General features: G+C 37.9%; 1 protein-coding gene across 6 annotated transcripts in view; it reads right to left on the reverse strand.

Annotated features, from left to right (window-relative positions):
- The window catches only part of LOC124113390 (tubulin polyglutamylase ttll6-like), a 55072-nt gene extending 31280 nt beyond the window's left edge, over nt 1-23792 (reverse strand). For 2 of the 6 annotated variants that reach the window (XM_048392638.1, XM_048392654.1), the window contains exons 1-4: nt 17909-18016; nt 13892-14050; nt 4611-4862; nt 4095-4233 (exon numbers count right to left, since the gene is read on the reverse strand). In XM_048392638.1, the coding sequence (XP_048248595.1) occupies nt 4095-4233; nt 4611-4836 (365 nt within the window). In that variant the 5' untranslated portion in view covers nt 4837-4862; nt 13892-14050; nt 17909-18016. Of the gene's footprint in view, nt 1-4094; nt 4234-4610; nt 4863-13891; nt 14051-17908; nt 18017-23656 lie in introns of those variants that run through there. The other 4 variants (XM_046473703.2, XM_048392646.1, XM_048392643.1 and 1 more) reach the window with 3 other exon arrangements.
- Nucleotides 23793-24067: the final 275 nt, after the last annotated feature.

The following is a 24067-nucleotide window of genomic DNA, read 5'->3' on the forward strand; positions in this document are numbered from 1 at the left end:
GGAGGAGAACGGAAGAAGGAACGAGGGAGAGGACCTGGTGTCCTTGAGGCTGACTGTTGTAATACTTTGGATCCATGAACCCCATTAATCTTTTATTTCTAAATCAAAACTAAGGCTTCGGACTTTGGCCCCCTTGACTTTGATCCTTATTTTGAAATTGTGGAAATACATTAGGCAATTTTTTTTTAGTTCTTGTTTTACGGATGCGCTGTTCTTTCAAAGTCCAAATGTTGCAAAAAAATTAAAATAAAATTACTCCTTTCTTTATTACCGCCCATCTTTACTTCAAAAAATGCATAAAACGTTCAAACGAAAAAAGATTTTGTTTTCATGTTGAGTGTAACGCAAAGGAAGTCACTCTGATATTTCTAGCTGGGATCCCATCAAAGCTTGTCAACGCAAAGCGCAGTGGTGACCAGTTTAATCGTCACCCATGGTGCCAAAATGGCAGCATGGGCAAAAGACATGTAAAGAAAATCCGAGAGTTTTTTTTGTTTTTTTTAATTTGAGTTGGGGTGATACATGTGATACAAACATGATGTTCCACATGTTCTTTATAAATGTGCTTCATCACTCTGGCTGGGCTACTATCAACTTTATACGAAATAATAAAGTTCCATAAAAAATATTATTGATCTCAAATCAAAAATATATATTTCAACCCTGAGACTCGATAACAATGACTACTATATCATTTTGAACACTTGCTGAGTTTCCTTGCAACAGGTTTGAAGGCACTCTGTGAACTATACTACTCAACTTTTGACAGGGATAATCAGATATGTCCCATATTTAAATACACACTTGACATATTATATGAATCAGTTTTGTGATTCATGGAAAGATTAAAACATCCCTTTCAAAAGTGGAGTAGTATATTATAAAGCTATACACTGCTATACCCCAAAACAACATCACAGAGCAACTGTCTGATCCTTACATTAGTATTAGGAACACCCTGAAGCGGACTGCTTTAGCAAAGTCTCTACAGCAATGTACTGACTGTGTATGGCTTAAACATACAATCTCCAAGATAACATCTCGTGTTTCAGATCGGTGGGTGACTCCTCGCGTTAACAGGAATGTCCACAAGGCCTGAGGGAGAACCACATGAAAGACGCCAACAACAAAAAGTCATTACAATCTAATTAATTATTTATCCTAAAGTTAATCATGTTGATGTGTGTTGTGTAGAAATCAAACACATGGTTAAAATTATTTCTGGGTGTCAACCAGTTCATATTTGAAATTTTGTTACCCAGTTCATATCTAAAATATAGCTGACAATTTATTCCTATTTTTCAATCAATCATTTCAACGATTAATGATAATTCAATTCACTTCTCTTCAGTCCAGAAAAAAACTATTTGCTTATTTTATTAAGGATGACTCTGCCTTACATTTTGCAAAGGTGAAAAGAAGAAGTTAAATGCAGTGATTGACTGAAAAACAAATATATGCTCTTTTCTTATAATTTGAAATAAAACTATTTTAAGGATTTATTTAGGGAATAATTTAATATTTTAATTGTCTAGATTGATTTTATATCATGTATTCTCTTTCCCTTTTGCATATTTAACAAGAAATGGGTGAAAACAACATAATTGGGCTGCCCTTATGAAGCTTCGTATCCCTAGTTTCCGTACCAATCCGCAGCCGTACCCATACAACCAGACCCTTTCACCAACATGCAGCATATGCCCGCTTTTATTACCATCCCCACCTCATTCAATCAATCATGTCCTATCTGGGCCCTACCCCACCTGAAACTACCTGACTATCAACACAACACCCACACTACACAATAAATCAATACTGAAACTCATCTCAGCTGTCAAATCCGTTGGCGTTGGGCAAAATATTTATTGTATCCTGGCAAAACTGAAGGCAACCCTTGACATGTAACTCATCTATCTGTTATAAGCTTCAGTGTTGGCAGATGGCAATAAGATTTGCTTGGCAGTAGACAAACTTTGTGAACAGTCATGTGCAATATTTGTTTTATATCTTGACGCCAGTGTTAAAGTCAAATTTAGATGTGACATCAGAAATATTGTATTGATTTTAGTGGGTAGGATCTGGTATAATGAACATAGGTGCATACCAAATTAAGGAAAATATTTTGTTGCTTTGAGGCATCACAATTTTTGGCTTTGGGCTAAAAAAAACCAGAGTTACACCGAACTATTAAGCATATCATATCAACATAATATTCAGCTTTAAATGTCAGTGTAACATGTACAAACTCTCACTACATAAACCAATACCATAATGAAGACATAATATAAAAAATAATTTTTTTGTTCTTTTATTGTATAACGCCGCACTCAGCAATATTCCTACTACATGAGGGCTGTAAATAATCGAGTCTGGACCAGACAATCCAGTGACTGACATCATGAGCATCGATCCTCACAATTGGGATACAATGAGATGCATCTACCAAGTCAGCGAGCCTGATCACCCGTTCCCGTTAGTCGCCTCTCACGACACAGTCGCTTTTTATGGCAAGCATGGGTTGCTGAAGACCTATTCTACCCCGGATCTTGACGGATAAAAAAATATATTAAAAAAATGTACATTATTTGAACTAACAATTGAGTAATTCTTGTAAAACAAGGAAACATTCTGACAATATTATCCTTGCATGCACCAATCTCTAGATTCCAGCCTTCTTGCCCCCATCTCTATTCACCACAACTAGATTGCTAACTCAGTTAATGCTTTCTGCTACGGTGAATTGCAACAATGCCTGAAACATTAGCAGTCAGTGCAGAGTGTACAGAAACCCAGACTAAATGGAGGGATTAGGTTTCCTTATACGCCAACATACCAGTACCATGCCTTCTGTAGCAAGGGGAGACCTTTTGTAACCTCACTGCACACACGATATATGAATCTAATACTGTCATGACGTGGGTCGGGGCTGATGAAAGGTTATTAATGTCGCCGATGGTCTCATAGGAATATGGCAACATTTCTATTGACACAGAAACGGTGCCTTAACTATATGTTAACATTACCTCTGAATAAATCCAATGTGATAAAGTTTAACAGTGTGCATGCTTGTATCATTGAGGCCGGTATTAAAGTCATGACTTTATTGCCCTGGTTGAATGGGGTTCATTTATATGACACAAGTGTGGCTCAAGGGGGTTGTGATGCTGTCATGTCAGACTGGTCTTGACCCTGGATTTGCTTGAAGCTTCTATGTGTGTCATAAACATTGTACAAGATTGAGTGGAACACGAGTGGCTTGATGTCTCCACTTTGTCTCGTAGAATATGTTAACCCATTTCAAGCACCCACTTTGTCAAAGCAAATTGTTTCAGGTGTAACACCCCTCCTCTTCAGTTAAAGCAATAAAGCTATATACCACAAGAGTGGGGATCCCATGATCCTCTAGATGTGCGAGAGCAGCTGAAAACAGTTTTTCAAATCATATCAAACTTTCTATTGGCTATTCCATAGTAGGGACAAAATATCATAGTCAAACATGCAGAGGGCTATCCTGTTGGCAACATCTCTTATCAAATCAGAAGCCTAAGAATAGATATTAAAATAGAATATAGACAGAAACATGAAGGGTTTACTGTGCGAGGTATTCCACGGTAAAAATGTCACCATGGTAGCAGGAGCTGCTTAGAAAAGCAACTGAGTGAAACAATCTTAACGTAAATAAAAGCTAACAATACTAATGGGATATACAGTAAACTACAATTATAACAAACTCAAAGGGATCACTAATTTTAGTTTGTTATAACCATTGTTCGTTATAAGCATATATACAGCAAATGGCCGGGATAAAACAAAACAGTTTGTTATATCCTCCAGTTCATTATACTGTACATGCCTGAAACATTATACACTGTATATATTAAATGGGAAATATAAGTCCAGTGTTACCAAACACCAGATCATTCACTTACCTAGCCCAACTATTGACTCCGAGCCAAAACAGGGGCAGCGTGCCCGGGACCTTCCAATTAACCTGTTCCCAGGTCAAGGTTACCAGTGAGGCGGTATAATCAAGTAATGCATTACGACTGGAACCTCCCAGCCAGCCATCCATGTCATGCAGTGTTATGTCTTACCGTTTCTTCTTTTTCTTCTTCTTCTTTTTATCCTGAATGTCCTTCTTGGATGTGACATCAGGCGTAGTTTCCACAACACTCTCCCTCCCCTCGCCCTCGCCCTCACCCTCACCCTCGCCGTCATACTCATATCCCACATCTGAGGAGAGACAAAGCAGGAATTGTAATCAAATGGTCACTGATCAGGAGTTTTTCTGTGTTGTTTCATACATGTCAACATAGTCAAAGAAATAACACAAAATGCTTTCCATCCTCAACTCAGTATATACAATGAACTGAAGTGACATCATCCATTTGTAACATGAACATGTCGCATTCACTCTCCAAAACACACATTTGAGCTTTTCATGAACACACATAACATGTTATGCTCTCCCTCAAAAACACATCCATACACCCAAGGGGTCCTTATCATAACCCTAAAAGCCCAAGGGCATCCTGATATTAAAATGCTATACGAGCATCCCCTTTATTTGTGCCACTTGTAAGTATAGAGATTCCACAGGCAGCACTTACCCTGGTCTGCCTCCCCATCCTGTTCCGGGTGGATCAAAAGAGGCGAGTCGTCATCCACGAGGGTCAGCTCTTGGCCACTGGTGCCACCAAATCCCGAGTCCACATTGTCCTCGGTATCACTTGCCTCGGACTCGGACTCGGAGCTGCTGCTGCTGCTGATGACGAGGTCATACTCCAGATCATCTGCCAACTGGTCTGGGTCTCCATCCTGTTCCCTCCTGTTCATTGCAACCTTATACTGCCCACTGGGTTCTGCAAAACAGACACAACCTATCACAGCAACCTTATACTGCCTGCTGGATTCTGCAGACACAACCTATCACAGCATCCTTATACTGCCTGCTGGATTCTGCAAACAGACACAACCTATCACCACAACCTTATACTGCCTGCTGGATTCAGCAAACAGACACAACCTATCACAGCAACCTTATACTGCTTGCTGGATTCTGCAAAACAGACACAACCTATCACAGCAACCTTATACTGCCTGCTGGATTCTTCAAACAGACACAACCTATCACAGCATCCTTATACTGCCTGCTGGATTCTGCAAACAGACACAACCTATCACAGCAACCTTATACTGCCTGCTGGATTCTGCAAACAGACACAACCTATCACAGCAACCTTATACTGCTTGCTGGATTCTGCAAACAGACACAACCTATCACAGCAACCTTATACTGCCCACTGGGTTCTGCAAAACAGACACAACCTATCACAGCATCCTTATACTGCCTGCTGGATTCTGCAAACAGACACAACCTATCACAGCAACCTTATACTGCCTGCTGGATTCTGCAAACAGACACAACCTATCACAGCAACCAATTACTTAGCTATGATATGAAGTGTTGGCTTCCATTGTCTACTGCTAATCACCTATCAGCGCCAATCATCTGTTGGCTTCCTTTGTTAGCTTGTACCCTTTTTTATTTTCTACCTTTTGTTATCTTATCAATTTTGTTATCCTTACATGTACATACATATGCTCTTTGCCTCATGGCATTCATTCACCTGATGAAGGAGTAAGCATATACTCCGAAACGCTGTGTTCCTCATAATAAAGAAGTTGACATCCATATTCTCTTCCTTATGTGTATCACTTCTAAATGCCTTTCAAAGACCTGAGATACAACCTATTTCAGCAACCTTATACTGCCCACTGGATTCTGCAAACAGAAACAACCTATCACAGCAACCTTATACTGCCTACTGGATTCTACGAAACAGACACAACCTATCACAGCAACCTTATACTGCCCACTGGATTCTGCGAAACAGACACAACCTATCACAGCAACCAAGTCTAATAAACAACCTCACTGTATGATCCTTTTCAACACCAAGAACTGATGCTTTTAAGTTAATACTTTTTATATCAACAGGTCTTGCCAGAAATATTTGAGATATGACAATTATCAAGCAATCACTGTTCATCGATGACCATACGGGTGGTAATAGCCTTCTCAACACTGATTGGGTGACATTAACCATGTCTTATCACAAAGTGTATAATGAATCGCAAATCAACAACCATACCGACAAGCTGTCACAGGTGCGAAGCTTCATCAATCCTTCACCCTGTCCCACCTAGCAGATTAACTTTCACCTCTCAATACATCAATTATTCAAACTCCTTAAACATTTCAAACCATCAGAAATTGAATCCCAACTTTCGCACACCCCACGGTACGTCCCAACCACCACATACGTTCACCTGTATGGACAGCCAGCTTGTTCTACAGGGAACACTCAGAGATAAACTATTTCAAACTGGGCACAGACGTACTGGAATGACATGAACAACTGTTAAATTTGTTTGTAAATGTCAATGTGCCCATTACCAACATGCTAAACAGCTTCTGTGAGTAATTAGATCATGAAATATTCACCCCCAGAAGAAACATTAAAGTAAAGAGAGACTGGGAGTGATCAGTACATGTGCCCTTCACCATGGCTGGGTAGGACCACGCCAGTGTTCAGAATACACATCGGCCTGTAGGCCCTAGGCTGACAGATTTGTTCTCAGGCTGATAGTTTTAAATTTCAGCGGGCCTTAACCATGCTGACGGACGGCAGTTGATTTACGTAATTATTTATTAAGCATTATTTACGTAAAGTGATTTACATAACTTTCATATCTAGGATCAGATCAGACCTGTCAAATGGTGTATGACATGTAGTCGCAAAGATGTTTGTCAAGTTTATAATTTCCTGATAAATGTAGGCTTCATTTATCACCACTAAGTCTCTGGAAACTCGGTGTGATAGCAGTAGAAGCTTCTGGTTCACTGGTTGTGTTTTGTGTAAAGCAAGAGTATGTCTCCCTGCTTCAGCTAAAATGTCTGGGCCTACAATTTTTCCACTGGGCCTACAGTTTCTGAAATGTGCTGGCAGGAAAGCTTTGATGCAGGTCTTAGACAGTTACTTAGACCTGTCTGACAAAAATGATTTCTTCTCGTCTCTGATTGATAAATGTGATGTTAAGGTATATGTGAGATATGCTTGATCAAAATGATTTCTTCTCGTCTCTGATTGATAAATGTGATGTTAAGGTATATGTGAGATATGCTGGACAACGTTGTTATGCTTTAACCTTTTCCTGGTGCAGACAAAACTAATTACGATGCTTAGGAATACATAATACTGATTTATCATCACCTCAATTTGACAAAGGATTAGGTGACCATTTTTTTATTTCTTGGTTCATGGATGCGCCGCTCTTTCAAAGTCCAAATGTTAAAAAAAAATAAAAATGAAAATTACCCTTTTTTTATTACCGCCGATCTTTTCGACAAAAAGTTCAAACATAAAAAAGATTTCATTCCCTCGTCGATCGTAAAGCAAAGGGAAGTCACTCTGATATTTCTTGCTGGGATCCTTCTCTAATACCATCAAAGCTTGTCAACGCTAAGCGCAGTGGTGACCAGTTTAACTATTTCAACACTGTTGGCCGTTCAAAGCCACAAGTCACACCGCACGGTAGACCGTCTAAGCCACGTCAAAATAGTTTATAATTATATTAACCTACTTGTCATATCATTCATTTATTAAATCTATCACATTTCACAATGTCTGAAATACGTATTCCATTTGATTTTATCATTTTTTTACCTATAGGTTAAAGATATATTCACTTGACACAATTTCCCGCAATGTTATTGAAAATAAAATTCTCGGACACACTTCGATAACGGGTCCTCATCGAACATGTCAAATAGCAAAATAAAGACGTTTCACACGCTGAAACGTCTTTATTTACAAAGTAATAAAATCATCAAAAATATATCTATAAAAGTTGCCAAACTGACATCTTAGTTATTATTTCCAACTTTTCATGCGATCGCATATCGTAAGTCAAATGACATCTCGGCTTTCGTCGCCTCGATTTCTCGGCTCAGACACGATGTCTTAATGCCAAAATATATGCATAAGAAATCTTTGTCACAGCTCCAAACCTAGCTCTTTGTATCCATAAAGTTCCATATTTTTAATATAGATCGCGATTTCATGCTTAAACGTTCAGAATAACATGATTTAACCCAAACCTTTCGCCAAAGTCTGAAAATTATCGTTGCTGTAATTTGATTAGCTGCCTTAGGTCACGTGCTTAAATTTGACCAATCACGAAACTTGTAGCAGATTTTGTCGGTGAAACAATATAAGTTTTTTTAATGTATACTGACATGGCAGGACTTATGTGTAATTCATACGAAGCTTTGAAAACCGAGGTATTTCCTCATGTTAGTGAGCGGACAGCCACTATCATCGGGAAATGGGTGATGACAGATATTATTTGTAATTCTTTTTAAAATAATGTTCCAACAACGTAAACAAATGAAAATTAAAAAGAAATAGGTAAGTGGATTTTATGAATTCTTATATTTGCCGAAAAAATCGTTAGATTTGCGCTTAATTTGGACGTTATGAATGTTTTAGCTTACATTATTATTATTTATTTAAAACAAACTTTATTTAGTTGTTCATGAATTATTTAAATAATGAAATACACATAACTTTCATATTTATAAACAATAGGATTAATTAGACCTTTCAAATAGTGTATGGCCAAACATGTAGTAGCAAAGATGTTAATTTCAGCAGATAATTCCTTGATAAATGTTGGTTTCATCTATCACACAACAGTCTCTGGGAACTTGGTGTCACAGCAGTAATCTTCTGGTTGGCTGGTGTTAAAAGAGTTAAACGTTGCCCATGCTGCCAAAATAGCAGCGTCTTTCATGCATTTCCACCCATGACATGAATATTGTTATGTTGCCATCCTTGCACAAGCTGTGCCAGGGATATAATAAAATGTTCTTGAAAAATTGAGTTATTTTACTTTTATTACGCCAGGATATTTTTTTTCATACCTACCTAACTTTTTAGGACAAAATTCAGGTAATAAAAATGTGAGAGGCTTTTTTTTTTGCTTTTTTTTTTAATTGGCCTGCCTCACTTTTGAAATGAGTTTGAAATCCGTAAACCAAGAAATAAAAAAAGTGTCGCCTTAGCTGTGTTTGAAATTAAGGTGGACTTTCAGCATGTTCAAATTGTCTGTTATTGTATTCTAGTTGGGACCATCTAAATCTTTCATCTTCAACATCAGGGTTATTACAATCATAATCAAGATATTAATGATAATTCCTAAGCATTATTTCAAACAATGTAAAGTACAGTTATTATGTTTTTACCAATCATAACAAGCATGAAATACTCACATCCCCCGCCAATATGACATGTCGGGTTGTGTGCAATGTAAATGGCCTAATTGCAGCAATAAAAAAAGTTATTACTGGTGTTGTTTTTTCATCTGCAGTTTATGATACAATATGTAACTGAATTTGTAATGAGTAAGGATGAGACATATGGACAAACAACTTCTTTATTACAATAAGGATCAATGATTTCGGTGAAGGTTCTGACATCGTTATCAAGCAAGTGAAGTACAGAGTAAGGTTGACAAGAATATATAGTGTTTATACAGTTGAGTAGGTTTAAGATCAGTCTCACAGTTGTATTTGTAATGAGTTGTGTTTCTGCATGAAGTTAGTCAGTGAATGCAACAACTGTGTCCATGACACTTTTGGAGGAACATACACTCAAGCAATGCAGAACTTACCAACAAGAAAGGAAATGTATTCAATACTGTGAGATGACTTTATGTGCCAAGTTTGGTGAAGAAATATAGTATGGTTTTCAAGATCTGCTCTGGAAACGAGGACTACCGCCATTTTCAGTCTAAATCAAAGTCATTGCCATGGAAACTCGAAAAATAACTTTTTTTTAAATCCCAAACTATCAAAAGGCACCAGTTCACCACTAGACCTATCTATGTGCGAAGTTTGATGTAGAAATATATGTACGGTTTTCAAGATCTGCTCCAGAAACGAGGACTACCGCCATTTTCAGTCTAAATCAAAGTCGTTGCCATGGAAACTCGCAAAAATAATTTTTTGAAAAATCCCAAACTATCAAAAGGCACCAGTTCACCACTAGAACTATCTATGTGCGAAGTTTGATGAAGAAATATATGTACGGTTTTCAAGATCTGCTCCAGAAACGAGGACTACCGCCATTTTCAGTCTAAATCAAAGTCGTTGCCATGGAAACTAAAAAAAACCAAACAAACTTAAATCCCAAACTATCAAAAGGCATCAGTTCACCACTAGACCTATCTATGTGCCAAGTTTGGTGAAGAAATATGGTACGGTTTTCAAGATCTGCTTCGGAAACAAAATGTGACGGACGGACGGACGGAAGGACACAAAAAATAATTTTTTTTAAAATCCCAAACTATCATAAGGCACCAGTTCACCACTAGACCTATCCATGTGCGAAGTTTGATGAAGAAATATAAGTATGGTTTTCAAGATCTGCTCCAGAAACAAGGACTACCGCCATTTTCAGTCTAAATCAAAGTCGTTGCCATGGAAACTCGAAAAATAATTTTTTGAAAAATCCCAAACTATCAAAAGGCACCAGTTCACCACTAGATCTATCTATGTGCCAAGTTTGGTGAAGAAATAAGGTATGGTTTTCAAGATCTGCTCCGGAAACAAATGTGACGGACGGAAGGACTGAACGATGGAAGGACGGAAGGACGGCACCCATTCCTATATCCCCCTTCCACTTCATGGCTGGGGATAATAATAACATTCCACTCAATATGTGAGAAAATCTAATTACAGTGCTTACAACTTGACTAGCATTATACTGACACAGCCAACCTTCCAGGTATATTTAAACATGGCAGATTGAATGGCATGTCTTCACACCAGGTGAATGGCAACACTCACCTCGATCAGATTACTTTCAGTATTGCGTGATTTGTTTAATCAAATACATACAGCTGAAACTTGGCGATCAAACCACTAAGGTGTGCAGATTGTTTCAGTAATTAACGTAATGCCAACACAGTTGCCTGTGTCAATACTGTTAGTTTACACACCATTCCCTGGTACCCATCAAAATAACATTCTGACTTGCTATAAACATGATAAACAAGAAGCTGCTATAAAGAATTTCTTCAAAGCTGTGTAATATTTGTGAGTAGTATGTCGTCAGCCTGACATCCCCTAGCCTGTCAACATGGCAGCAATTGTATAGTACTGCCCAGTCACAAAGAAATGCGATAGATCCTTGATACAAACATGTCAAAACCTTTGTATTTTAACAGCAAATCCTTCATGGGCATAAATCATCATGAGCACAAAGACAGGGTCATCCTATATCCATATAAGCATTGCAAAGTTTTAAAGTAAACCATTTTTGCGTTTACCAATTTATCCTTTTTGTGTTTTCATAACTAAATGTACACATCCTTTTACGTTTTGCTTTTCGATACAAATCATGGTGGCGATATCAGCTACAATATTACAGTACTTGAACACAATAAGGAGTGTTAAACCAACAGGCATGACCGACAGTTAAGTAAACAGTGTCTCAATGGCCCTAGCTGCCGAAGTAAGTGTGATTTATACATGGCTGTGGAATAATTCGTGCCCCTGGTACACGTCTCCAGCCATCTGTCTTTCAGGCAAATACTGTGAAGCCTACACCCAAGTACCTGTTGTATTTAACTACAAGTAGAACCAGATCTATTCTCGTGCTTAATAGTAACAGAAAAAGCCTTGCATCTACAAATCATTATTGTGACAAAACTTTATATCAGTAGAATCACAGACATGGATGTTACTGCTAGGCAATCCTTTACTGTTATTGTCAACACCTGAAGCCTAAACAGTGTTCAAGCAGAAATTAGGAGGCCAAACCGAAGCACATTTGGAGTACTTTACAAGGGGAAAATCTCAATTTACAAGGACTCCTACTTAAAGATACATTTACCTTTGCATCAATTTCAGTAATATTTAATGACTTGCCATATTTGAACCAAAGCAACATGCAAGGTTGATACCCAGATGAAAACAATTCTGCTCACAGTATGTCAAGGCAGTGGTCAGTATCTACAATGTCCCCTGCAACAACCACTGAAGACTACAGACACACTCCAACATGGTACAACTCCCAACAAGGCAGTGGTCAGTATCTACAATGTCCCCTGCAACAACCACTGAAGACTACAGACACACTCCAACATGGTACAACTCCCAACAAGGCAGTGGTCAGTATCTACAATGTCCCCTGCAACAACCACTGAAGACTACAGACACACTCCAACATGGTACAACTCCCAACAAGGCAGTGGTCAGTATCTACAATGTCCCCTGCAACAACCACTGAAGACTACAGACACACTCCAACAAGGTACAACTCCCAACAAGGCAGTGGTCAGTATCTAAAATGTCCCCTGCAACAACCACTGAAGACTACAGACACACTCCAACATGGTACAGCTCCCAACAAGGCAGTGATCAGTATCTAAAATGTACCCTGCAACAACCACTGAAGACTACAGACACACTCCAACATGGTACAACTCCCAACAAGGCAGTGGTCAGTATCTACAATGTCCCCTGCAACAACCACTGAAGACTACAGACACACTCCAACATGGTACAACTCCCAACAAGGCAGTGGTCAGTATCTACAATGTCCCCTGCAACAACCACTGAAGACTACAGACACACTCCAACATGGTACAACTCCCAACAAGGCAGTGGTCAGTATCTACAATGTCCCCTGCAACAACCACTGAAGACTACAGACACACTCCAACATGGTACAACTCCCAACAAGGCAGTGGTCAGTTTTAATCTACAATGTACCCTGCAACAACCACTGAAGACTACAGACACACTCCAACATGATACAACTCCCAACAAGGCAGTGGTCAGTTTTAATCTACAATGTACCCTGCAACAACCACTGAAGACTACAGACACACTCCAACATAGTACAACTCCCAACAAGGCAGTGGTCAGTATCTACAATGTCCCCTGCAACAACCACTGAAGACTACAGACACACTCCAACATGGTACAACTCCCAACAAGGCAGTGGTCAGTATCTACAATGTCCCCTGCAACAACCACTGAAGACTACAGACACAGTCCAACATGGTGCAACTCCCAACAAGGCAGTGGTCAGTTTTAATCTACAATGTCCCCTGCAACAACCACTGAAGACTACGGACACACTCCAACATGGTACAACTCCCAACAAGGCAGTGGTCAGTATCTACAATGTCCCCTGCAACAACCACTGAAGACTACAGACACACTCCAACATGGTACAACTCCCAACAAGGAAGTGGTCAGTATCTACAATGTCCCCTGCAACAACCACTGAAGACTACAGACACACTCCAACATGGTACAACTCCCAACAAGGCAGTGGTCAGTATCTACAATGTCCCCTGCAACAACCACTGAAGACTACAGACACACTCCAACATGGTACAACTCCCAACAAGGAAGTGGTCAGTATCTACAATGTCCCCTGCAACAACCACTGAAGACTACAGACACACTCCAACATGGTACAACTCCCAACAAGGCAGTGGTCAGTATCTACAATGTACCCTGCAACAACCACTGAAGACTACAGACACACTCCAACATGGTACAACTCCCAACAAGGCAGTGGTCAGTATCTACAATGTCCCCTGCAACAACCACTGAAGACTACAGACACACTCCAACATGGTACAACTCCCAACAAGGCAGTGGTCAGTATCTACAATGTACCCTGCAACAACCACTGAAGACTACAGACACACTTCAACATGGTACAACTCCCAACATGGCAGTGGTCAGTATCTACAATGTACCCTGCAACAACCACTGAAGACTACAGACACACCTGGTACTCACCTTATGGTCATGGTACAGTTCCCAACAAGGCAGTGGTCAGTATCCACAACTATGGATGCATCTAGTGCAGCTGATATGTATTTCTCAAGAAAATCCTCAATGTTCTTCATCCAATAATTACTTTAATTTAAAGTTGATGTCTTAAACCATCTTGGAGATCTGAAACAAAAGAGAATCTTTGAAATGCCATAGAATATCATAAATAAGTGTGGCAAAACATTTTTGACGGAAACCTTGACGCACAACGGCTATATAATTTCAAAATTCAATACATCAACACAGCTTAACCATGTTTAGTCTTGGCGCTACTCATCATAAACTGGGACTTCATGTCTCCCATGTCACCCTGTGACAGTGCTTGGGCATCGTTGCTGGAGGTGAATGTGTGTGTGTGTGTTTGTTGTTTAAATCCATGCTCAGTAATATTCAGCAACATGACATCCTGTTAAGAATTGAGTCTGGACCAGACAATATATTTTGGATATTTATGACAATAATAACTGTCATACATCATTGAGCCCTGATTAGATGTTGGAAACCTCTAAACTAAAAGCACAGTAGGTTTATCTCCCAATTAAAATTTTACCAAAGAGCACAAATGTTTCATTTCTCCTATTTCATCTAAAACTAGAGGAAAATTTTCCTACAAACATTTGGCAAATACAATGTTCATACATACCACAGACATGACACACATGAAGGGCAGGGATGGGTAACTCAGGTACCTGGGTCGAGTGGGTACTGAGTAGGACCCAGGTACCCACAGGACTACCCTGACCCATGGTTTGTCACGTGATGTATTGTTTAATGACAAAAATTATCTAGAACTCTATGGTTACACTACAAGTCACTTATGTTCACATTTCTTTCTGACTATGCACCCATTCCTTCTGAGTTTTAATATGGTTAAATAAAGATATTCTTAATTCAACTTCAGTGTATGAATGACCAGATTGTTTAATACATGTATCTAAATACATTTTGCCAGGGTCTCACTAAAAATGTTCCCAATCGGACATTTTAAGACATCTGAGACCTACAGTGGGAACCCGGGTAGGCTCGGGTAATAGGGGTTGGGTACCTGGGTAGTAAATTTGGATTCTTCCCAGCCCTAAGTGTGTGACATTTCTTTCTAAAAAAAAAATATATACAGTGTAAACATTCTATCAACACATCCATCTACAAAACAACACTAAACATCTGAACATGCTGAAGGGTGGACTGCATGTAGTGACATGTGGCAGTAGGATACACACACATGAAATACATACGGAGTAGATCCTGGTGCAACTGGACAGTTAAGTTTTTATCAAAAATAAGTAGATTAATACATTTTAATCACTCACAATTCTAGTGTTTGTTTGTTGTTTAACGCTGCACTCAGCAATATTCCAGCTATATGACGGCATTCTGTAAATAATCTAGTCTGGACCTGACAATCCAGTGATTGATATCATGAGCATCATTCCATGCAATCGCGATACGATGATGTGCATCAACCATGTCAGTGAGCCTGACCAACTGATCCTGTTAGTCGCCTCTTACAACAAACATAGTCCCTTTTACGGCAAGCATGGGTTGCTGAAGACCTATTCTACTCCAGATCTTCACTGGTCTACAATGCTAGTGAAAAGGCATTGATTTGATCCAAGCTTCAAGAGCAGTTATTATGAAAGATAATTTTAATAAAAAGCTACAGCAAAACGTTTATATTATCTAAATAAACCAGTAATATGATTATCCCCATACAGATATATCAATTTCTTTTCTACCACCATTACCCTGTCCTGTGCCTATATGACATGTTATATTCCAAACACTGGTGTATTTACCTGTTTGTATATAGTTTCATGTGTGTCTTATGACTATGGAGAAAAGATGAAGGTGACTATAGTAGGTCAATACCTCCTTGAAGTGTGGAATGTGGAGAATAAATGACTTGTGTCAACATACACCACAGGAGACCACCGTACATACACCAACCTGGCTACACAATGTCCACCCTTGCTTGTAGTTCTACAGGATATTATTCACCAGACTCAGACAGTTTCTTCATATTGTGTGACAGTTTCTTCATATTGTGTAAAGAAACATTTCTTTAGAACTACACAATGAACTGAATACTATGACTACAGTAGAGGACAAATAGATATCTATAATAATATTTAGTTTAAACACTGTAACCATTACAATACCATAAACATCACATAAAGGTCTGATCCCAAATGGAAAATTAAAGGGTTCAAATGTTGTGTGTGCGTGAGTGTGTGCATGTGCGCGTGCGTGCATGTGTGATAAAGGAACACACACAACTAGTTTTTTATGCAGCTCAACATCCACTTGCCATGCGATATGATTTAATAACATGGTTTTCATAGCATATTCATCATAATCACCTTTAACCATTGATTTTAACAGCAGTCATGCCTCTGAAATAACTGAGGTGAATGTTTCTAAGGCACTTTCAACCATTGATATAATAAATCTATGTGCACTAAAGATACTTGTATATGCTCTATCTACAGCCATGCTAATTTGGGTTTGAAAAAAACAAAAACAAAACAATTCAGGCCCTTTTCAGTAGGTTCTGGAATTGCTATCTTCCACAAATGTTGAGAAATGAAACTGTTCACACATGTCAAATGTGCCTCTATCCAAATAATTTTAAGAAAAAATAAGACCTAAAACCTGTTAAAGCAAGTTTCCACATAGTTCTTGAGCAAAATGACTTTTTCCTTAGTTGTTTTGTATTGCATAGAAATTGCACAGAATTAGCATGGCATAAGATAAACTTGCAATACTCATTACAGCGTTAGAAACTGGCACTAGTCCTATTGTCCTTGCCAAACTGCTCAATAGTTAAGGTATCATAAGGACTAGTAGACATTTATCCTTTTTAAGGGTTTTACTATATGATAAGGATTTTATAAGGATTAGTGGACTAAAACTGTTAGTTTCTACTGCTGTCATTATATCGATTAAGTTTTTAATGAATATCTGGGGGAGCTGATAGTAACGTTAATATGTAAAAAATTGGTTTCTGATTATGCTTTCTTGCCAAAATCTACTACAAGGTTTGTGATTGGTCAAATTTGAGCATGTAACCTCAGGCAGCCTATCAAATTATAGCAATGGTACCGTCCTCGTGTATGATGAATTTCAGATTCTGACGAAAGATTTTAGTTAAATCATGTTATTCTGAACAGCAGGAAATCGTGATCTATATAAAAAATATGGAGCTTCATGGATGTATCATGCTAGGTTATGAGCTGTGACAAAGATTTTTCAGACATATATTTTGGCATTAAACATCGTGTCCGAGCCGAGAAATAGAGGCGACGAAAGCCGAGATGTCATTTCACTAACATTACCCGTGATAGCACGAAAAGATGGAAATAATAACATACCTGTAAGTTTGACAACTTTTAGATATATTTTTGTTCATTTTATTTATTACTTTGTATAATATATTTAAAGATTTTCTTGAAATGTCTTTATTTCGCTCTTTGACATGTTCAATGTGGACCCGTTGTCGAAGCGTGTGTCCGAGATTTTTATTTTCAATAACATTACGGGAAATAGTGAATAATTTTTTAATCTATTGATAAAAATGATAAATTGAAATGGAATACGTATTTCAGACATGGTGAAGTGTGAAAGATTTAATAAATGAATGATATGACAGGTAGGTTCATAAAATTATATACTATTTTGATGTGACTACAGCTTGGCCGGTCTACCGGCCTATGTTGTCTGGGGACTCGAGGCTTCTTGGCTGGTCTACTTGCGTATGGTGTTGAAAAAGTTAATCATGTTCATCACTACTGAGGAAGTGACTAAAAGTTGTTTATTTTGTAAATAAAATGATTTCAACACGCTGAAGCAAGTCAGACATTATTGAGAAGCTAATACTGGACAAACTACACATCCCACAGTTACATATAGAAAAATGATACATGATCCAACAATGCATCTTAAGCCATGCCATACTTGCATTTTAAGCTGTGACATACTTACATGGTCACAAATATGGTCCACTAAAGATTTTCCTAGCCTGTGAATGAGAGTGCCATAAAGTATCCCCAGATCTAGCCAAGATCTATCCCTTATGAAAGGAACTAACAATAAGCTCAGCCTTGGAAAATGTTTATGAGAGTACAACACACAACACTGAGCAGTAGGTCAATAATTAATAGCCCTCCCATGCTGTCAGTCCAGTAATCACAGCCCATGGAATTGTCTCAAACTTGTAGCAGATTAAATAGTCATTAAACGTGAGCAGATTACAACATAGCTTCAAGTAGACGTGGTTAATCAATAAACATTAACATAATTACAGATAATAGCTGACAAAATTGGTGATTATTACTATGATTACATTCCTTCTGTCAATACTTTGATTATCTCATAAATAAGATTACACACATTATTATTTTGATTAGCTTGCTGTACCAGTTGACAGATGCACAAAACACATCAAAGATATCCTTTGAGATAGTAGAAATGTTCCATTCTCAAGAACATGCAGTGTTCAATATTCATGAAAGTCATGGTGTTCTAAAGATGTCATAGCCATGATAACCTTAACCTATAGAAGGGTTCACTCTAGGAATTTTCTGACTGGGCCCTTTATGTGAAAATTTCAAATATTCCAGAGGTACACCCACACTTGCCCATACAGCACAATGTTAAAATGCCCCACTGTATTTGAAAATGTGGGCCTTTTTTTTTAAAATTTAGGGGCTAAAAGCACAAGGCCCCACCTTAGAATTATCCCTGCTATGGAGTTAGGGGTACCTGGATTCAAACATTATAGGAGCAAACCTCAAGAACCTCAGGGCCTCCTTAATTTGAACCCTGACTTGTCCATACCTTGTCTATGTTATTATTATTCAGGCTAGAGCTGAGAAAACTGGGTTGCTATTTCTTGTGATATTCCATGAGACAAATGGCATTCAGACATTTTCATGATTGAAAAAAAGTATGTTTGGTAGACTTAGAATGTATTTAGGATGACAATCTATCAATATCCTAGAAAATAACCAATTTGAAACTCTGTATTTCACATCCTCTCTAACACTACCAGTACTTACTTACGCTTCAGAGGTCACAGGTACTTTGGAAAATAATTACCCTTTTCTTCCCTAATCATGCTAATGGCAATTACTGATGTGAATAATACATGTCCAGGGATTATCCTTGAATTTTTCACCTATGAGAGAAAATCCCCCCTGGTCTAAAAGCAATGAGATTTTCTGGCGTGTGATGAGATATGGGGGGCTGACCATATCAAATGAAATCTTCTCAATATTAACCTTTTTTTATTCATCAGAAGTGATAGTTCATTATACAATGATTATTGCTCCGGGTTCACCCTTTTGTTTAATTAGCAACAATTAAGTCCTTATTTTATCTGCAGAAGGTCGGCATGTTTGCCATGTGCAGCAGCCAGAAAATGTTTACGAGTAACCGGAGGCCATCGCCCTATGAAAACGAAGATTGCTTGCTTCTGTTTCTCGTTTGGGTAGAAATATTTATACATGTGCCAGAAGAAATGTAACAAGATTGGGTCTAAGTGCTAGAGAGAGCATCTGAAAGATGTCAGTTTGACATGACCAAATACTGTAGAAACATACTGCTTGACTGTAATGGTCCATTCGAAGTTTTATGGCGCTTACTAAACTAATATAGTATGCATATTTTACCCTGTATCCAACTGACCGACAACTTGTTAAGATTTACGACTTATTAACAATTTATTTTAGACAATAAGAGTTTGATAGCACGAATGAATCACCGAATCTGCCACTTGAGGGAATGGAAATTAGCTTTTATTGAGACAAGCGTATGAGTTACTTCTCATGACATTGAACATTAATTTGGTGGGAGGAGCTGAAATTATCATCGATAGTATTTTGTTAGTTATCCGGGAGTGATGCGGGGATTCAGAGACTCACAGCTAACCAGAGAGGCTCTCTGTATATTGGAAGACTGGATCAGAAAAATCAGACGAACTATCAGACTCTTCTATACATTGCCTTAGATATGTGTTGTGCATAAACAAGTCGGGCTACAGAAAAAACATCTGAGGACCTTGTGTGTGTAATTATCAAAACTTCCGTCTCCAGTAAATGGACTGTGAGAAACAAATCTGACTTGTACTATTGAGAAAGGTACATCATCCCCGGAACCAAGGAGTTCAGAGAACAAATGGCCAAGATAGAAGGGTATCGTACCCAACACCACTACGGTTACAGATGGTGGAGGTGTAGGGTCCCAATTCCTGGACGGAGAAAATCAGCATGGAGGGTTATCAGAACTACCTATTGGCAATCAACATGCAGTTGCTTGGATTAACAGTTGTAAATACCAACAGAAACTGGGCTGGGACTTTCATGATGCTGATTATGAGTAAGGATGCGATATATTATATCATGAGATACATAATATTTTGGCACTTGGCATGCTGAAGAGCTGCATCCAACCATGAAGAGAATAATTACAGATGCCAGCTTGACATATTTGGTAAATTGTAGTAAATTTAGATCATAACATGGACTTTATAGCTCTTGTACATAATGACTGAAAATAGTATTTAAAGCATTAATTTCTCACCATTTAAAATGTCCTCCTTAGATATCTTTGTATCTATACCATGTATACATAATTTCACAAAACAATTCTCATAATATGGAACAAAGAATCGCAATGAACAGGGCCTGTCTTGCTGATGGACCCAGTGTCATGATTTCCTGTTAAGGGAAGATGGAATTTACAGTTCTTGTTTTGTTCCTTGACTACAGGGTAAAATTAAAGATGGACAATTTACTTCACTAGTCTGAAATAAGATGAAAAATTGATGGACTGGCATTTAAAATTTAATTATATAACATAAACTACTAGTCCAAAATGAGCTGTGACAAAGTTGAATATAACACATGGTGTCTACCCCTAGCCAGATGCAAATGACTTCCTAGTTGGATAACGTTCATATCAATCATCATTCCTCACACAACAAGAACCAAGTAGGATAACGTTCATATCAATCATCATTCCTTACTCAACGAGAACCAAGTAGGATAACGTTCATATCAATCATCATTCCTTACACGCGAACCAAGAAGGATAACTTTCATATCAATCGTCATACCTTACACAACAAGATGCTACAATCATTGGTCATAAATAGTCATTTTGTCTTCAAATTACTTTCATGTTACATCAGTGCAGCAAACAATTTCTATTAAGAATATTAATGTATAAAACCTGGCACAAAAGGCATATGATATAGATAACACTAAGTATCACTAGAGTATCAGAAGAAAACCTAGGGTCAACTGCAGTATTTGGGTTCCCACTTTCAACAGCTTTGTTTATAAATAAGCGCGCACGCGCTAGTGTGCCAAAATCAGTTAGGAGGCATTTTTTAGCAAAAAGGACCCCAAAAAGTAGCTGGACGTGAAAAGTATGGTCTAAAACTACGCCTTATGGGGGCCGAGAGTTTTATGATAGAAAGCATAGCTGTATTCCCGTGGGGTTGACTTTGTGTTGCTTGTGAGTGGGACATAAATGATGTAAAACGTCAGGTGTCTGATCATGTGACATTCCTTATATGGACTTGTTACTACAAACGCCACTACGCTCATAGCACTTTTCAAGGCTGATAAGTGTTTCATTATTTGTCACTTTTATCAAGAATCTTTATAACTTTTCAAGAATGTCTGATAGTAGAATTCTGTATGATGATTTGTATGAATTGTGCGGGGATAAGGGAGACTTTGGGACTGGTTAGAGGATGCAGGTGTGACAGGACAGTTTGGAGGGCCTTGCTGTAAGTGTCAGAATGATGTGATTAACAGAAGGGACAGCAGTAGGAGTGAAGGTTATATGTGGTAGTGTAACGTAGCAACAAGAGGTGTCATTATAAGATTTCAGTGAAGCGTTCTTCCTGGTTTATAGTTCTAATTGGTCCATTCCTGACATTTTGAAAATTTACTGTTTATTGGGTTTACAGGTATAGAGGAGATTTTGTTATAAAGTTCAGTTGAAAGGTTTGTTTGGAAATTTTGGAATGAGAGAATGAGGCTATTGGGGTACCTGGTGTAGAAAAATTTGGGAAAAGAAAGTTTCACAGGGGGAGGAGAGTGGATGGTGTTTTGGTGTTTGGTGGGATTGAAAAAGACTTCTAGCAAGATGTTCATCACTGCTGTTGAAAAACGAAATTGCTAAACATTGCTCCCAATTATTAAAAGATGGATTAAAACAGGGATCAATCATTCATTCGGAGTGTTGGAAGGCTTATGACTGTTTGGAATCATTGGAGGGAATGGGGTACATTCATAATAAAGTTAACCACAGTGTAGAATTTGTAAATTCAGAAACAGGGGCATGTACAACATGGAGACCAGTGAAGGCATCTTTGCATTAGTAAGACATGAATAAAAGAAAGTATGATAGTTATTTTGTTGAGTACATTATCAGAAAAACATATAAGTTGTTCAGTTTGTTCCGGTTTGGGGACCCAAATACTGCAGATTTAAAACAAGAAAAAAATATAAATATCTGAGCATGTGTACATGAAGCAGCAGGGGCTGAATAACTTTATTAATCTTGTTGGAATAAACCACTGACTTCAGAAGACAAAGCATGCACAACATGACAGAATTTGACAGCAAACTGATTCAAGCATGTACTAAAATTATCAATAATATGTATATATAATATATATAATCTGTAACTGTAATCATGTAGGACAATCTGTGTCGTGCGATTATTTTGTGAATTCCTTTATATAAATATATATATGCATGACATGCATATATCCACACAAATGATTACTTGCAATGAGTGCAAAATGTCATTTTCTTAGAATAGATGTTCTGTTGCCAGGAAAATATTACCATTGTATGTGTATTCATTTATTCAGTATGATGCAATGCAGGTAATTGATGTCCTGACACTAATGTGTTCACGACTACCCATATTGCCTCAATCCACACAATAAATAAACTTTATTATATTTGGTACCAGAAATCCTATGAATCTTGTGTTCATATGTGTTGGCTAGTATGCAGTATACCAAATACCTACTTTGGTAGCCTAAAGCAACTTTTTAATAACCATGATTACCATGAAAAAGTGTTGTCAATCAAAAATACATATTATTTCATGTGCCAGGTGAGCATTTCATCTGCTGTGAATGGGTTAACTTACACATATTTTCCGTTTCTTTACTCATTTAACAGTTTTGCATTTGCACTAAGAATGTTATTCAATGATATGCCATAGGCATTTGCTTATTTACTTCTTTACTGAAGAATCGGCATGTGCCATTTGCATGTGACATATAGGTTTTCTCATTGAAACAAAAAAGGAATCCGACTAATTTATTCAAATGATTGATGACTTTGTGTTGATTATGCATATATGATTAAGTTGGGGAAAAAGTATGACTTCTTAACTGGATAAATAAAAAGTAGAAAGTAATCACTTTTGTGATGACCAGATATGACATTAACGAGAATCCAACACAATTTTATTGATAAACGCAACGGCATTTGCCCGATATATTATTTGGCCGAATAAAATCAGTTGACACAAACGTGTACGCATATATCCAGAAACGCCTTCTAGCAGCTGTGTATACTGACAAGTTTCGACCCTTCGATCACTGAAAATAATAAAAACGCACTGAACAATTCATCGTTTGTTCACACAGGTGACAACTACTATACTCTCAATGTGACAATAAACCAAAATGTTTACCTTTCTGAGAATGGTTTCATATTCCAACTTTGTCTCTGAAAGCATGCAAATTGGAGAATGTTTCACGATTAGATTGTTCCTGTCCGCCATATTGTTTAAACATGGCGAATGTTCCTTGACACTTTGTAAACAATATCATTACGCCAATATATAATTTATAATATCAACAAATGTCTGTCCTATATTCAATCATATGAGATAAAAGGAAAACGTACCTTTGCTATGTTATTAGTAAACATAATATCACTGTGTTGTTCCCACTATTTTCTTTAATTGGTATCGGAACTATTTCTCTAGTCAGTGCGATGGTTGCTGGGGTGACGATATCTACTCGCATGTAGTTCTACCAAGGGAGGTAATCTGTTACAGATTTTCAATAAGCACAAAAACTGAAGTTGGCAAACATACGTT

Source organism: Haliotis rufescens, unplaced genomic scaffold (assembly GCF_023055435.1).
Source record: "Haliotis rufescens isolate VD_foot unplaced genomic scaffold, xgHalRufe1.0.p SCAF_1, whole genome shotgun sequence".
Taxonomy (NCBI): Eukaryota; Metazoa; Mollusca; class Gastropoda; order Lepetellida; family Haliotidae; genus Haliotis; species Haliotis rufescens.